The sequence below is a fragment of the Cherax quadricarinatus genome, chromosome 5 (assembly GCF_038502225.1).
Source record: "Cherax quadricarinatus isolate ZL_2023a chromosome 5, ASM3850222v1, whole genome shotgun sequence".
Taxonomy (NCBI): Eukaryota; Metazoa; Arthropoda; class Malacostraca; order Decapoda; family Parastacidae; genus Cherax; species Cherax quadricarinatus.
Genome location: NC_091296.1, coordinates 14,986,940 through 15,005,102, shown reverse-complemented (window position 1 = coordinate 15,005,102; position 18,163 = coordinate 14,986,940). Strand labels below are relative to the sequence as shown.

The following is an 18,163-nucleotide window of genomic DNA, read 5'->3' as shown; positions in this document are numbered from 1 at the left end:
TTTGTCTTATTACCTTCAGAAAAAGATTCTCTACCATTTCATAAGAAAAAATAAAATTATTTTTTGAAAATTCTTGGACCCTGGTGCACACTTTGAAATTTGGCCTCTGGACCCTGAAAGGGTTAAAACACAACCCAAAATCTGTGCAAAACTTCCTCCTTAAAAAATACACCAACACTAAAAGTTTGACACCAGCCAGATGATTCATTCTCCAGTTAGCACCTTTTAAGTAGGGTATACCATTGTTGAAAGAAGCCAGAAACCAAATTCTGGAATGGTCTGCTATAAAACTGACCAGAGGGCACCTACCTATGCCAGCAGTTGCATGAATCTTTCTCTAGTTACAGTACACTAGTGTTGAAAATTTGAGGCTGATCAGATGAAGGATTCTCCAGTTATATGGGAAAACCTTCAGGAATACCTAGTAATCAGAGTGAAAGGAGAAAGGCAAGCATACGAGTATTTTACAAGTAATGTCTCTTTTTTGTTTAATTATTTAATATCATTTTCAGAAATGGGCTGTGGTAATAGTAAAGATATTGATCAAACTTCAAATATTAGTATTAGGAGCACTAACATGGAAATTAAAAAAATTGATGGAGGCATTGATCTGATGGACATGACGTCAAGCAGTACATCTTGCGAGAGTTATGCTTTATTACCACACACAAATGTGGCCATTTCTAGTATTAAGAAAAAAATTGATGCTGCTAATGACTTGACTTTAAGCCAGACAAAGCATGTGCATGAGTTGGGAACTATGAATATCACAGAAAATCCCTTGAATGAAGCTCTGATGAATAAAAAATTTAGCAACCAAGATAATGACATAAACGACAATAAATTAATGATAGACGACTGCAGTAAGTCTGAAGATGAATCACTTTCAAGTGATCTTGAAGAAATGAGAAATGTACTTACAGAGATAATTAAGAATGCTACTCATTACCTTGACAAACAATTGACAGCAGAATTAGAAAATGATAAGAATAAATATGTAAGTGAAAATTATATTCTCATCAGGTTCTTGCAGACATAAATACGTATGTGCTTACCTGTTTGTTACCTCTGTGTGTGTAGAATTATTATTAAGGTGTCCAAGCATCTTTAATATTTAATCATAGATCATTTTTAAGTATTTATGAGTAGCTGCACAATCTACCTTCCTTTTTGAGTTCATCCCAGCCCTCACTTACTGTATTTGCTTCCACTGCTTTCTCATTGTGTTCCATTTGTTACTCTCACCCCAAAGAAATTCCTTCTTATGTATTCATTTGTGTTGCCTTATTTTGGTCTCGCCTTTAATTAGCAGTTTAATCCATGTGTTAATACTTAAGTGTGCTCACACCTTTGCACACTGTGTGAGGATCAACTTTCAGCTGTGGAGTCCACCTTTTATCCACTAAACAAATGTGATGTGTTCACAGTCTCATGCATTGAATTTGTCTCCATTATCTCCTTCTCTAGTATTTTCCTCTTTATTCACTATCATACTAAAAAAAAGTTCTCACTATCTTTTATCTCTTCATTTAGCACATTCTACTTTTTCACCATCATGTTCAAAACAGTTCCTTCTTATCTCTCTCTGGCTCATTTTGATGTTTATATTTATGCCTCTACATCCTAGTCCCATTCCTTCAAAAAAAAATCTTGTGTGTGAGTGCAAATTTAAGTTTCAGGGATTGAGCTCCAGCTCTTGGTTTCTCTTTAATTTTTAATTAAGGTGCTGTTTTTTATCATTGTTCAAATCTATCCCACCACAAGTAAAATATTACATACCTATTAAGTGTGCATAAGTGCACTTGTATAATAAGAAATAAATTCTTGTTCATGTTTATTACCCATTTTATTTTGTATATAGTATACTGTATCATTATTTTATCATTAGAAGATTGAATAATCATTCATACGAAGCTAGACAAGCCACATAATTTTCATTCTAGACACATATTATAATATATTGCAGTTTTAACTTTATTTTTTTTTTAACAAGTTGGACGTCTCTCACTGAGGCAGGGAGACCCATAAACAAAGAAAATCCCCAAAAAGAAAATACTTTCATCATCATTCAACACTTTTACTTTACACATAATCACTGTCTTTGCAGAGGCACCCAGATACAACAGTTTAGAAGCATATATAAAGATATATAACATACCCCTCCAGACTACCAATATCCCAAACCCCTCCTTTAAAGTGCAGGCATTTTACTTCCCATTTCCAGTACTCAAGTCCGGTTACATAAAAATAACCGGTTTCCCCGAATCCCTTCACTAAATATTACCCTGCTCACACTCCAACAGCTCGTCAGGTCCCATAAGCCATTCGTCTCCATTCACTCGTATCTAACATGCTCACACATGCTTGCTGGAAGTCCAAGCCTCTCACCTACAAAACCTCCTTTACCCCCTCCCTCCAACCTTTTCAAGGACGACCCCTACCCCTCCTTCCTTTCCCTACAGATTTATTTGCTCTCCAAGTCATTCTACTTTGATCCATTCTCTCTAAATGACCAAACCATCTAAACAATCCCTCTTCAGCCCTCTGACTAATACTTTTAGTAACTCTACACCTCCTCCCAATTTCTACACTCCGAATTCTCTGCATAATATTTACACCACACATTGCCCTTAGACAGGACATGACCACTTCCTCCAGCTGCCTCCTCGTTGCAGCATTTGCAACCCAAGCTTCACACCCGTATAAGAGTGTTGGTACCACTATACTTTCATACATTCCCTTCTTTGCCTCCATGGATAATGTAGACAGCAACCACCCAGGGAGGTACTACCGTCCTGCCAAGTGAGTGTAAAACGAAAGCCTGTAATTATTTTACATGATGGTAGGATTGCTGGTGTCTTTTGTCTGTCTCATAAATATGCAAGATTACAGGCATGTCTTGCTACTTCTTCTTACACTTAGGTCACACTACACATACATGTACACATTTATTTATACACACTCATCTGAGTTTTCTTTGATTTTATCTTAATAGTTCTTGGTCTTATTACTTTTCCTTTTATATCCATAGGGAAGTGGAATAAGAATCTTTCCTCCGTAAGCCATGCGTGTCGTAAAAGTCAATTAAAATGCCGGGAACAATGGGCTAGTAACCCCTTTTCCTGTAAAGATTACTAAAAAGAATAAGAAGAAGAAAATTGTCAAAGTGGGAAGTCTGAATGTGCGTGGATGTTGTGCAAATGATAAGAAAGAGATGATTGTGGATGTTATGAATGAGAAGAAACTGGATGTCCTGGCTTTAAGTGAAACAAAGCTGAAGGGGGTGGGAGAGTTTCAATGGAGAGGAATAAATGGGATTAGGTCAGGGGTTTCAAATAGAGTTAGAGCTAAAGAAGGAGTAGCAGTAATGTTGAAGGATAAGCTATGGCAGGAAAAGAGGGACTACAAATGTATAAATTCAAGGATTATGTGGAGTAAAATAAAGATTGGATGTGAAAAGTGGGTTATAGTAAGCGTGTATGCACCTGGAGAAGAGAGAAGTGTAGAGGAGAGAGAGAGATTCTGGGAAATGTTGAGTGAATGCATGGGGAGTTTTGAATCAAGTGTGAGAATAATGGTGGTTAGGGATTTCAATGCTAAAGTGGGTAAAAATGTTATGGAGGGAGTAGTAGGTAAATTTGGGGTGCCAGGGGTAAATGTAAATGGGGAGCCTTTAATTGAGCTATGTGTAGAAAGAAATTTGGTAATAAGTAATACATATTTTATGAAAAAGAGGATAAATAAATATACAAGGTATGATGTAGCACGTAATGAAAGTAGTTTGTTAGATTATGTATTGGTGGATAAAAGGTTGATGGGTAGGCTCCAGGATGTACATGTTTATAGAGGGGCAACTGATATATCGGATCATTATTTAGTTGTAGCTACAGTTAGAGTAAGAGGTAGATGGGAAAAGAGGAAGGTGGCAACAACAAGTAAGAGGGAGGTGAAAGTGTATAAACTAAGGGAGGAGGAAGTTCGGGTGAGATATAAGCGACTATTGGCAGAAAGGTGGGCTAGTGCAAAGATGAGTAGTGGGGGGGTTGAAGAGGGTTGGAATAGTTTTAAAAATGCAGTATTAGAATGTGGGGCAGAAGTTTGTGGTTATAGGAGGGTGGGGGCAGGAGGAAAGAGGAGTGATTGGTGGAATGATGAAGTAAAGGGTGTGATAAAAGAGAAAAACGTAGCTTACGAGAGGTTTTTACAAAGCAGAAGTGTTATAAGAAGAGCAGAGTATATGGAGAGTAAAAGAAAGGTGAAGAAAGTGGTGAGAGAGTGCACAAGGAGAGCAGATGAAAGAGTGGGAGAGGCACTGTCAAGAAATTTTAATGAAAATAAAAAAAAAAAAATTGGAGTGAGTTAAACAAGTTAAGAAAGCCTAGGGAAAGTATGGATTTGTCAGTTAAAAACAGAGTAGATGGGGAGAGGGAGGTATTAGGTAGATGGCGAGAATATTTTGAGGAACTTTTAAATGTTGAGGAAGAAAGGGAGGCGGTAATTTCATGCACTGGCCAGGGAGGTATACCATTTTTTAGGAGTGAAGAAGAGCAGAATGTAAGTGTGGTGGAGGTACGTGAGGCATTACATAGAATGAAAGGGAGTAAAGCAGCTGGAACTGATGGGATCATGACAGAAATGTTAAAAGCAGGGGGGGATATAGTGTTGGAGTGGTTGGTACTTTTGTTTAATAAATGTATGAAAGAGGGGAAGGTACCTAGGGATTGGCAGAGAGCATGTATAGTCCCTTTATATAAAAGGAAAGGGGACAAAAGAGATTGTAAAAATTATAGAGGAATAAGTTTACTGAGTATACCAGGAAAAGTATACGGTAGGGTTATAATTGAAAGAATTAGAGGTAAGACAGAATGTAGGATTGCGGATGAGCAGGGAGGCTTCAGAGTGGGTAGGGGATGTGTAGATCAAGTGTTTACATTGAAGCATATATGTGAACAATATTTAGATAAAGGTAGGGAAGTTTTTATTGCATTTATGGATTTAGAAAAGGCATATGATAGAGTGGATAGAGGAGCAATGTGGCAGATGTTGCAAGTATATGGAATAGGTGGTAAGTTACTAAATGCTGTAAAGAGCTTTTATGAGAATAGTGAGGCTCAGGTTAGGGTATGTAGAAGAGAGGGAGAATACTTCCCGGTAAAAGTAGGTCTTAGACAGGGATGTGTAATGTCACCATGGTTGTTTAATATATTTATAGATGAGGTTGTAAAAGAAGTAATTGCTAGGGTGTTCGGGAGAGGGGTGGGATTAAATTATGGGGAATTAAATTCAAAATGGGAACTGACACAGTTACTTTTTGCTGATTATACTGTGCTTATGGGAGATTCTAAAGAAAAATTGCAAAGGTTAGTGGATGAGTTTGAGAATGTGTGTAAAGGTAGAAAGTTGAAAGTGAACATAGAAAAGAGTAAGGTAATGAGGGTATCAAATGATTTAGATAAAGAAAAATTGGATATCAAATTGGGGAGGAGGAGTATGGAAGAAGTGAATGTTTTCAGATACACTTGGGAGTTGACGTGTCAGCAGATGGGTTTATGAAGGATGAGGTTAATCATAGAATTGATGAGGGAAAAAAGGTGAGTGGTGCGTTGAGGTATATGTGGAGTCAAAAAACGTTATCTATGGAGGCAAAGAAGGGAATGTATGAAAGTATAGTAGTACCAACACTCTTATATGGATGTGAAGCTTGGGTGGTAAATGCAGCAGCGAGGAGACGGTTGGAGGCAGTGGAGATGTCCTGTCTAAGGGCAATGTGTGGTGTAAATATTATGCAGAAAATTTGGAGTGTGGAAATTAGGAGAAGGTGTGGAGTTAATAAAAGCATTAGTCAGAGGGCAGAAGAGGGGTTGTTGAGGTGGTTTGGTCATTTAGAGAGAATGGATCAAAGTAGAATGACATGGAAAGCATATAAATCTATAGGGGAAGGAAGGAGGGGTAGGGGTCGTCCTCGAAAGGGTTGGAAAGAGGGGGTAAAGGAGGTTTTGTGGGCAAGGGGCTTGGACTTCCAGCAAGCGTGCATGAGCGTGTTAGATAGGAGTGAATGGAGACGAATGATACTTGGGACCTGACGATCTGTTGGAGTGTGAGCAGGGTAATATTTAGTGAAGGGATTCAGGGAAACCGGTTATTTTCATATAGTCAGACTTGAGTCCTGGAAATGGGAAGTACAATGCCTGCACTTTAAAGGAGGGGTTTGGGATATTGGCAGTTTGGATGGATATGTTGTGTATCTTTATACGTATATGCTTCTAAACTGTTGTATTCTGAGCACCTCTGCAAAAGCAGTGATAATGTGTGAGTGTGGTGAAAGTGTTGAATGATGATGAAAGTATTTTCTTTTTGGGGATTTTCTTTCTTTTTTTTTGGGTCACCCTGCCTCGGTGGGAGACGGCCGACTTGTTGAAAAAAAAAAAAAAAAAGATACCTCAATGCACCACTCACCTTTTTTCCTTCATCAGTTCTATGGTAAACCTCATCCTTCATAAACCCATCTGCTGACAAGTCAACTCCCAAATATCTGAAAACATTCACTTCTTCCATACTCCTCCTCTCCAATGTGATATCCAGTTTTTCTTTATCTAAATCATTTGATACCCTCATCACCTTACTCTTATCTATGTTCACTTCCAACTTTCTACCGTTACATACCCTCCCAAACTCGTCCACTAACCTTTGCAACTTTTCTTTAGAATCTCCCGTAAGTACAGTATAATCAGCAAAAAACAACTGTGTCAATTCCCATTTTGTATTTGATTCCCCATAATTTAATCCAACCCCACTCCCTAACACCCTAGCATTTACTTCTTTTACAAGCCCATCTATAAATATATTAATCAACCATGGTGATATTACACATCCCTGTCTAAGACCTACTTTTACTGGGAAGTAATCTCCCTCTCTTCTACACACCCTAACCTGAGCCTCACTATCCTCATAAAAACTCTTTACAGCATTTAGTAACTTAATACCTATTCCATGTACTTGCAACATCTTCCACATTTCTCCCCCATCCACTCTATCATATGACTTTTCTAAATCCATAAATGCAATGAAAACTTCCCTACATTTATCTAAATACTGTTCACATATATGCTTCAATGTAAACACTTGATCTACACATCCCCTACCCACTCTAAAGCCTCCTTGGTCATCTGCAATCCTACTGTCTGTCTTTCCTCTAATTCTTTCAGTAATAACCCTACCGTACACTTTTCCTGGTATACTCAGTAAACTTATTGCCCTATAATTTTTACGATCTCTTTTGTCCCCCTTCCCTTTATATAAAGGAACTATACATGCTCTCTGCCAATCCCTAGGCTCCTTCCTCTCTTTCATACATTTATTAAACAAAAATGCCAACTACTCAGATCCCCCCCCCCCACTTTTAACATTTCTGTCGTGATCCCATCAGTTCCAGCTGCTTTACCCCCCTATCATTCTATGTAATGCCTCACGCACCTCCCCCACACTCACATCCTGCTCTTCTTCACTTCTGAAAGATGTTATAACTCCCTGGCCAGTGCATGAAATTACCGCCTCCCTTTCTTCATCGACATTTAAAAGTTCCCCAAAATATTCCCACCATCTACTCAATACCTCCAGCTCCCCATCTACTAACTCCCCTACTTAGTTTTTAACTGACAAATCCATTCATTCCCTAGTTTTTTTTAACTTGTTTAACTCACTCCAAAACTTTTTCTTATTTTCATCAAAATTTCTTGACAGTGCTTCTCCCACTCTATCATCTGCTCTTCTTTTGCACTCTCTCACCAATCTCTTCACCTTTCTTTTACTCTCCATATACTCTGCTCTTCTTATAATGCTTCTGCTTTGTAAAAACCTCTCATACGCTTCCTTTTTATCTTTTATCACACCCTTTACTTCATTCCACCAATCACTCCTCTTTCCTCCTGCACCCACCCTCCTATAGCCACAAACTTCTGCCCTACATTCTAATAATGCATTTTTAAAGCTATTCCAACCTTTCAATATCCCCTCCACTACTCATATTTGCACTAGCCCACCTTTCTGCCAATAGTTGCTTATATCTCACCCTAACTTCCTCCTCCTTTAGTTTATACACTCTCACCTCTCTCTCACTTGCTGTTGCCATTTTCCTTTTGTTCCATCTACCTTTTACTCTATCTAACTGTAGTTACAACTAAATAATGATCTGATATATCAGTTGCCCCCTCTTTAAACATGTACATCCTGAAGACTACCCATCAACCTTTTATCCACCAATACATAATCTAACAAACTCTTTCATTACATGTTCTATATCTTGTGTACTTATTTATCCTCTTTTTCACAAAATATATATTACTTATTACCAAGCCTCTTTCTACACATGGCTCAATTAAAGGCTCCCCATTTTCATTTACCCCAGGTTAGTGGATGAGTTTGAGAATGTGTGTAAAGGTAGAAAGTTGAAAGTGAACATAGAAAAGAGTAAGGTGATGAGGGTATCAAATGATTTAGATAAAGAAAAACTGGATATCAAATTGGAGAGGAGGAGTATGGAAGAAGTGAATGTTTTCAGATACTTGGGAGTTGACGTGTCGGCGGATGGATTTATGAAGGATGAGGTTAATCATAGAATTGATGAGGGAAAAAAGGTGAGTGGTGCGTTGAGGTATATGTGGAGTCAAAAAACGTTATCTATGGAGGCAAAGAAGGGAATGTATGAAAGTATAGTAGTACCAACACTCTTATATGGATGTGAAGCTTGGGTGGTAAATGCAGCAGCGAGGAGACGGTTGGAGGCAGTGGAGATGTCCTGTCTAAGGGCAATGTGTGGTGTAAATATTATGCAGAAAATTCGGAGTGTGGAAATTAGGAGAAGGTGTGGAGTTAATAAAAGCATTAGTCAGAGGGCAGAAGAGGGGTTGTTGAGGTGGTTTGGTCATTTAGAGAGAATGGATCAAAGTAGAATGACATGGAAAGCATATAAATCTATAGGGGAAGGAAAGAGGGGTAGGGGTCGTCCTCGAAAGGGTTGGAAAGAGGGGGTAAAGGAGGTTTTGTGGGTGAGGGGCTTGGACTTCCAGCAAGCGTGCATGAGCGTGTTAGATAGGAGTGAATGGAGACGAATGATACTTGGGACCTGACGATCTGTTGGAGTGTGAGCAGGGTAATATTTAGTGAAGGGATTCAGGGAAACCGGTTATTTTCATATAGTCGGACTTGAGTCCTGGAAATGGGAAGTACAATGCCTGCACTTTAAAGGAGGGGTTTGGGATATTGGCAGTTTGGAGGGATATGTTGTGTATCTCTATACGTATATGCTTCTAAACTGTTATATTCTGAGCACCTCTGCAAAAGCAGTGATAATGTGTGAGTGTGGTGAAAGTGTTGAATGATGATGAAAGTATTTTCTTTTTGGGGATTTTCTTTCTTTTTTTTTGGGTCACTCTGCCTCGGTGGGAGACGACCGACTTGTTGAAAAAAAAAAAAAATCCTAAATTTACCTACTACTCCCTCCACAACACTTTAACCCACTTTAGCATTGAGATCCCCAACCACAAGCACTCTCTCACTTGGTTCAAAACTCCCCACACACTCACTCAACATTTCCCAAAATCTTTTTATTTGCCTCACTTGTTTTATTAACTCATGTTCTCAAACATTATTTGTATTCTTTGTTATTTAGTAAATTTAAATTTTAGGTTGTGTAGTTTGGGCTGTTTCTCATCAGGAAACTCATTCACCATTATTCATTCAAATGCTGTTTTGCCATAAGTGTTAAATTAATAGTAAAATATGTTTATAAGAATGGGGGATTCTGAAGACAAGTTGCAAAGGTTGGTGGACAAATTTGGGAGGGTATGTAAATGAAGGAAAGTAGAAGCAAATGAAAGTAAGTAAAAGAGATAGGTGATGAGGGTAACTAAAAAGTCTAGTTAAAAACAGATTGAATATCAGATTGGAGGGAGGGAAGAAGTGGATATATTTAGATATTTTGGATTGTAAATGTAGATGTTTCGCCATCCAGTGGCTTTATCAATACAGATTCTAGGACATAACTAGAAGACAGTAGAACTATATACTAAAGATGAGGCAATCAGTTCCTCAGCCTTGGAGTTGGTGTGAACACCATGGTCATAGAGATTCTGGAGCATAGGCAAGAAGACTAGTGCTTATATAGGCGTCAGCGGGTAGGGACATGTAGCAGACGAGGGCATAGTCACTGGTAGGCAGGATTCCCCAGTGGAAGTAGGTCATACGCAAAGGGATGGGTTAGTTGTAGTAGCCGTGAAGAAGGTCATGTAGATGTCCTCTGAACCAAGATTCCATGATGTTGCAGTGTGTGACAAGTTGTGCAAGAAAAGTATACAATACCGACAAGATGAAAGTACAGTATCTGGTTATCTTTATTTTAGACGTTTCACCATCCAGTGCTTTATCAATACAGATTCTACGACATAACTAGAAGACAATAGAACTATGTACAAAAGATGAGGTAATCAGTCCCTCAGCCTTGGAGTTGGTGTGGAGAGCACCTTGGTCGTAGCACAACCTGTCAGACACTGCAACATCATGGAATCTTGGTTCAGAGGGCATCTACATGACCTTATTCATGGCTACTACAATTAACCCATCCCTTTGGGTATGACCTACTTCCACTGGGGAATCCCACATACCAGTGACTATGCCCTCGTCTGCTACACAATCCTATCTGCTGACGCCTATATAAGTGCCAGTCTCCTTGCCTGTGCTCCAAAATCTCTACAACCACAGTGCTCTCTACACCAACTCCAAGGCTGAGGGACTGATTACCTCATCTTTTGTATATAGTTTTACTGTCTTCTAGTTATATCCTAGAATCTGTATTTATAAAGCCACTGGATGGCAAAACGTCTACAATAAAGATAACCAGATGTTGCATGTGTCTTAACTTTCATCTTATCAGTATTGTATACCTTTCTTGCACAACAATGCTTTCGTTTGGTGGATCATTTCAATTATGATGTATGTACACTTTTGGAAAGATAAGGGAAGGAGCAGTGGTAAACGGGATTCTTTCTTTGGGTCATCATTTTAAATCACTTGTTCTCTCTAGGCTGGAATACTGCTGTAAACTAACATCTTCATTCAAAGCAGGTGAAATTACAGATCTAGAGAATGTACAGAGAACCTTTGCTGCACATGTAAGTTTCGTCAAACACCCTAATTACTGGGAACACTTGGAATCACTTGACCTGTACTCACTGGAGTGCAGGCATGAGAGATACATCATAATCTACACCTGGAAAATCCTAGAGAAATGGGTCCCAAATCTGCATACACAAATCACTCTCTATGAAAGCAAAAGATTGGGCAGATGGTGCAATATACCCCCAATGAAAAGTAGGGATGCCATTAGTACACTAAGAGAAAACACAGTAAAAATCTGGGGGCCAAGACTGTTCAACAACCTCCCACCAGGCATAAGGGGAATTACCAATAGACCCCTGGCTGCCTTCAAGAGGGAGCTAGACAGATACCTAAAGTCAGTACCTGATCAGCTGGGTTATGGTTTGTACATTGGATTACATGGGGCCAGCAGTAACAGCCTGGTTGATCGGGTCCTGATTCACCGGGAGGCCTCGTCAAAGACTGGGCTGTGGGGGCGTTGACTCCTGGAACGCCCTTCAGGTAGACATTGGATAGACCTCACATCCCCACTACCTCAAGGCGACATCTTGCCCAACCTCACATCCTCACCGATACTATTTTCCCACAATCTTATGCCTGCACCTTACTTGATCTTTCACCCTAACATGTAATCCATACACTTAATCACTTGGTTACCCACCACCTTTGTTACTGCTTGTAACACCAGCCACACACTCACCCACCAGTCACCCATCATATACACCACCAACCACACTGGGTGGTGGTGTAGCCCACATGGCCTCTGCTTATAACTTTCACCCACACCAATTTTCCATAGTCCCAAGTCAGCAGAGACCCACTCCTACAGCCTTGCACCCACACCTTAACCATGTTATTACAGCCCATACACCCTAACATACCTTCCACACACCTAGTTACAAAACCACCCTCCATTGTCATTACTGCCCACACCACCAAACTCACACTCGCCCATCATTCATTTATTCATTTATGATTTGCCGGTACTTCCGGCCCGGGTCTTCTCCAGATGGCGACCCATCCAGTCACCCATCATCCACACCACCACCCACACCACCACCCACACCACCACCCACACTACCCACACCACCACCCACACTACCCACACCACCACCCACACCACCACCCACACCCCCACGTGCACCACCACCCACACCCCCACGTGCACCACCACTCCCACCTGCACCACCACCCACACCACCACCTATACACCACTCACAGTGAGCCAATGACACTGCCACCCACACTGTCACCCATCATACTGCCTAGCTTCCAGCCTCCATACCCACTTCCCCAACATCCTTTCACTGCCCAGCATCCTCCACTTCCCAACACCAGTCTCCAGCTCCTGCCCCCATCCCTTCACTGCTTGATTTATACCTCCTGTTCCAGCAGTCCCCCAATCCCAACCCCCGATCCACTACCCCCACACCAAACCCACTCACCCCACCCACTCTAACCACTCTAACCTTTATAACTTCCCTACAGTTGAAATGAGTAGGATAATCAAACAGTAAGGTGGTACGTACCTCTGTCAGCTAGCAGAGATGTGGTTGCAAATGCTTTGACATGCATATCACCATACTGACCTACAATTGCATCATTATCATTGTTTTTTACAATTTTGAGACCTATGAAAAACCTATAGAAAATTTGGTTGGCTTTTTTAGGGGAGTAATGAACATAACCTTATTTTTCTCATATGCTCTTTATATCAGTTTATGTGTATTTTTGGCTATATGCTGTTTTCACCGTTTTGATTGATGGTCAACTGTAATTGCACTAGTTCAGTACACTTTAAATAAGAGCATGTCAAGTCACATCAAATGCTTTCAAAGCCTTAGCTGTTAATTGTTACAGTGTCTTACCTGCATAGTTTTACTTCCAGACCAAACGTGCACCATATACCCGACAGCAGACATACACTAAGTACTCCGAGGGGTTAATTAACCTTGGGTTTGACGAGAATGCTGATACCGAGGAAGCTAAGGCTCAGAGGAATGCAAAAAAGGCAGAATCTACAAAACCTCTCACAAGTGCCACAGAACACAAAAATGCTGTAACAAAGAAAATTGAGAAAGTAGAAACACCAAAGAAGGAAATATATTCAAAAAAAGAAGAAAGAAAAATCTTGTAAGTAATGATTGAGACTTAGTGTTTGTAACAAGTCTGGTGATAATGTAAGTGTAAAATTTTACTCTGAAATAGTAGATGTGTATATAATAAATCACCTATTAACGAGCTTCTTAATCAAATAATCAAATTTCAAAAAGGCCGGTTATGGAAATATTAATTCTGTAGTGTATAAAGTAAAAATATCCAACAATACAAAAAAAAAAAAATCAAAGAGTAGATGTAAAGGAGGCCTTTTCTTTATGCAGTAGATGAATTTCAGACCCATGGCAGCTGTCTTAAACTAAATCAACATCTAATGGACCGTCCTAGACCATTATCAAGTCATGAGTGAGGAAAAAAGGGAGAAAAGTAAGTCAGGTCATATGAAGAGAGGTTAGGAGAAGCCCATTGTCATGTTGCATTGGGTGTTCTCTGACTGAGGTTTGACAGGGAGCTGGAAAATGCAAGCATCCCCAGAAGCAAAGTTGGAGCTAAGAGTCATGTTAAGAGAGTTGTATATAAAAGCTGATTCAACAAGATGGCTTCTGTGAATGCTAGAAGAATGATGGATAATTTTGTCATAGAACCCATTTTTGGGATGGTCATGGCCTTTAAGATAACACAAAATAGTGTTCCTTAAATTTGTCAGAAAAGGAGCGAGCAGTTTAACTGAGGTATTGCAAAAGATGCAAGAAGAGTTAAAATAAAATATATACATTTAACTCAGTAAAGGTTCATTTCCAAAAGACAAAAAGCATAATGTTATAAATTAGAAATAAAGAGAAAGGAAAGTACAGGTGTCATCACAGGAATAGTGGGTTTAAAAGAAATTCCTCTTAGCATGAGAGTAGGCAAAGTAATAAGAGCACTATTCTTAACATTGTGAATTATAGGAAAAGTAATGAATTCACATACCACTGTGCTTAGATTTGCATTAGATGAAAAATTAGTCACAGAGCAGTGGCTATAAACATCAGGGAAGGGAAGTACAGTGGTACCCCGAGTTTCGGCCATAATTCATTCCAGAAGGCTGTTCGAGTGATGTTACCGAACAAATTTGTTCCCATAAGGAACACTGTAAATTAGATTAGTCTGTTTCAGACCCCCAAAAATACACTTACTAAAGCACTTACAATAATGCACTTACATAATTGTTTGAGTTGGGAGCTGTACGAAACTCGGGGTACCACTGTACAGTCATCCCTCACTTGATGACTGAAATAGGGACAGTAAGAATAGTTCTTAAATTTAAAATTATGATAAGCGAGTCTAATTTTCCAATAGGATCTTGTGTTATAGCTTCAGGTGTGGACTTCTACGATAATTTTTTGTATGTATGGTGAACCCTTCTAATTAATGGATCTATAGGGTAAGGGGGTGTACGATATTGCAGATTACATGTAACTTCTAAATTATGAAATTAATTTTTGATGATTGTAACATGAACATTCAAAGTTCTGAATCAGCAGACTTGGTCTACTGAGTCAGCCAGCCAGTTGGTAAGTCATCCAATCAACCAGCTGGCCAGTCAGTTAGCCAGTCAGCCAGTTAGTTAGCCAGCCAACCAACCAGTTAGCCAGCCAACCAACCAGTTAGCCAGCCAACCAGTCAACCAGCCAGCCAATTAGCCATCCAGCTATGCCAGCCAGGTAGCCAGCCAGTGCTTTTTTTTTTTTTTTTTTTTTTTGACATTAAAATTCCACTAAGTAACTACTCATTAATATTGGATGACTGTAGTGAGATAGTCCCATTTATCTTTAAACATAAAAGATGGGACAAAGTTAAGAGCAGCAAGATGGGGTTAGAAGAGATTATAGCCATAAGGCCATAAAGTAAAGACATCATTTACAGTGCATAGTAAAGCCAGAGAGGATATGCATACATCAATAGTGGGAAGTAGAACAGTTTTGAAATATTCTGTATAAAAGTTAGCAATTGCCAGGAATAGAGAAGAGCCCATACACACTGCCAGTCTTTTGTTGTGGGTTCTTATTTCTGTGACATGGCTCCTGAATTCCTGTCCCCCTTCTACAGCTGCCTTCACCATGATTTAAAGTACTGATGGTTGAGTTCCTGGTGGATCATTAGAGTTCTGCTACAGATTAGTGTATAGTACATACCTTTGATGAATGAATTTAAAAATTCATTTCTACATCAGTGCCTCATGACCTGCGGAGCATGCAACCTTCCCATATCAACAGTTCTGCACTTACTGTCATCTGGGGTTATTATTATTATTAATATATGGCCAACTTGAGTCTTGACTTGAGTCCTGGAAATGGGAAGTACAATGCCTGCACTTTAAAGGAGGGGTTTGGGATATTGGCAGTTTGGAGGGATATGTTGTGTATCTTTATACGTATATGCTTCTAAGCTGTTGTATTCTGAGCACCTCTGCAAAAGCAGTGATAATGTGTGAGTGTGGTGAAAGTGTTGAATGATGATGAAAGTATTTTCTTTTTGGGGATTTTCTTTCTTTTTTTGGGTCACCCTGCCTCGGTGGGAGACGACCGACTTGTTGAAAAAAAAAAAAATGGCCAACTTATTAGCTGGCATTTGTGTATTATTATTGTTTTGATATATTCTCTTTAAAAAGCATGTTGACCTTGTTATAGGGTCACAGACCCTGAGCCAGTCATCCAAGGAAAGAAAGAGAGCCATACTCACTCCCAGTCATCCAGTGAGTCTGAAAATGAAATCTGTGACGAGGAGTCACTGATGGGGGCATCGGTCAGCTCACATCCTGACGATCATGCAGTATCGTCATCTTTCCAGAGTACATCATCGTTGTTCACAGCTACCAGTGAGAAGAGCAGGAAGAAGTAAGTGTGGCAAGAATTCAATTTTTGTGCCAGTCATTAACTGGAATGTTTTTAACTACTGTAGTTTACAAAATTTATTTCCAGAATTGTTTTTTAACAGGTCAGCAGTCTCCCACCGAGGCATGGTGACCAGAAAAAGAAAGAAGTAATTTCACCATCATTCAACATACTTTCACCATCACTCATACATAATCAGTGTCTTTGCAGAGGCACTCAGATATGACAGTTTAAATGTCACTCCCAAGAGCAAATATCTCAAACCCCTATTTTAAAGTGCAGACATTGTACTTCCCACCTCCAGGACTCAAATCCAGCTAACTGGTTTCCCTGAATCCCTTCACAGAATATTACTTTGCTCACACTCCAACAGCTCATCAGGTCCTAAAAGCCATTCATCTCCATTCACTCCTATTTAACATGCTCACACATGCCTGCTGGATGTCCAGGTCCCTTGCACACAAAACCTCTCCTACCCTCTCCCTCCCTCCTTTCATAGGATGACCCCTACCCCCTCCCCTCCACTACAGATTTATACACCCTCCAAGTCATCCTATTTTGCTCTATTCTCTCTAATAACCAAACCACCTCAACAACCCATCTTCAGTCCTCTGAATAATACTTTTAGTAACTCCACACCTGCTCCTAATTTCCACACTACGAATTCTCTGCATAATATTTACACCACACACTGCCCTTAGACACGACATCTCCACTGCCTCCAGCCTCCTTTTTGCTGCAGCATTTACAACCCATGCTTCACACCTGTATAATAATAATAATAATAATAATAATAATAATAATAATAATAATATATTTACTACAAGTACATGTACAAGGTATACAGGCCTAGCTCTGCATACAAGGGGCTTTTGGCATGTACACTCAACTATTATATTCCTTTGTACAACCATGTATCATATCAAAATAAATTTATTATTATTATTATTATTATTATTATTATTATTATTATTATTATTATTATTATTATTATTATTATAATAATATGGAAAGCCCCTTGTTATGCCGAGCATTTCGGGCAAATTAGGTCAGTTTTGGTTAGGCATCATTTAGATTATGCTGTGCAGTTTTGGTAAAGAATGGATATAAATGCACTGGAAAACATACAAAGGAGGATGACAAACTTGATCCCATGTATCAGAAATCTTCCCTATGAGGATTGACTGAGGGCCCTAAATTTGCCGTCTCTAGAAAGGCATAGAATTTGGGGGATATGATTGAGGTATATAAGTAGAAAACAGGAATTAATAAAGGGGATGTAAATAGCGTGCTAAAAATATCTAGCATAGACAGGACTCACAGCAATGGTTTTAAATTGGAAACATTCAGATTCAGAAAGGATATAGGAAAGCACTGGTTTGGTAATAGAGTTGTGGATGAGTGGAACAAACTCCCGAGTACCGTCATAGAAGCTAAGATGTTGTGTAGCTTAAAAATAGGTTAGATAAATACATGAGTGGGTGTGGGTGGGTGTGAGTTGGACCTGACTAACTTGTGTTACTAGGTTGGATGCCGTGCTCCTCCCTTAAGTGAATGTGACTGACCTGACTAGGTCAAGGCATTAGCTTAAGCCAGTGGGAGAATTGGACCTGCCTGTCATGGGCCAGTAGGCCTGCTGCAGTGTTCCTTCTTTATTATGTTCTTATGTTCTTACACCAGTCAACTAACACCCAGGTACCCATTTTACTGATGGGTGAACATAGACAACCGGTGTAAGGAAACATGTCTGATGTTCCCACCCCTTCGCCGAGAATTGAACCCGGACCCTCACCGTGTGAAGCGAGGGCTTTTGCCACCAGGCCACAGGGCACCATGGTTGATACCACTATACTCTCGTACATTCCTTTCTTTGCCTCTATGGATAATGTTTTTTTGTTTTTTTTTGTCTCCACAGATACCTCAGTGCACCACTCACTTTTTTCCTTCATCAGTTCCATAGCTAACCTCGTCTTTTATAAACTCATCCACTGACAAGTCTACTCCCAAATACGTATCTGAACACATTCACTTCTTCCATACTCCCTCCCTCCAATGAGATTTCCAGTTTTTCTTTACCT

At 39.6% G+C, this 18,163-nt stretch overlaps 1 protein-coding gene across 9 annotated transcripts in view; it reads left to right on the top strand.

Moving 5' to 3' along the window:
• Nucleotides 1–18,163, top strand: part of LOC128684888 (KN motif and ankyrin repeat domain-containing protein 1) — a 207,432-nt gene that overhangs the window by 174,575 nt on the left and 14,694 nt on the right. For all 9 annotated transcript variants that reach the window (XM_070100644.1, XM_070100635.1, XM_070100598.1 and 6 more), the window contains 2 exons: nucleotides 13,040–13,284; nucleotides 15,882–16,088. In XM_070100644.1, the coding sequence (XP_069956745.1) occupies nucleotides 13,040–13,284; nucleotides 15,882–16,088 (452 nt within the window). The remainder of the gene's footprint in view (nucleotides 1–13,039; nucleotides 13,285–15,881; nucleotides 16,089–18,163) is intronic.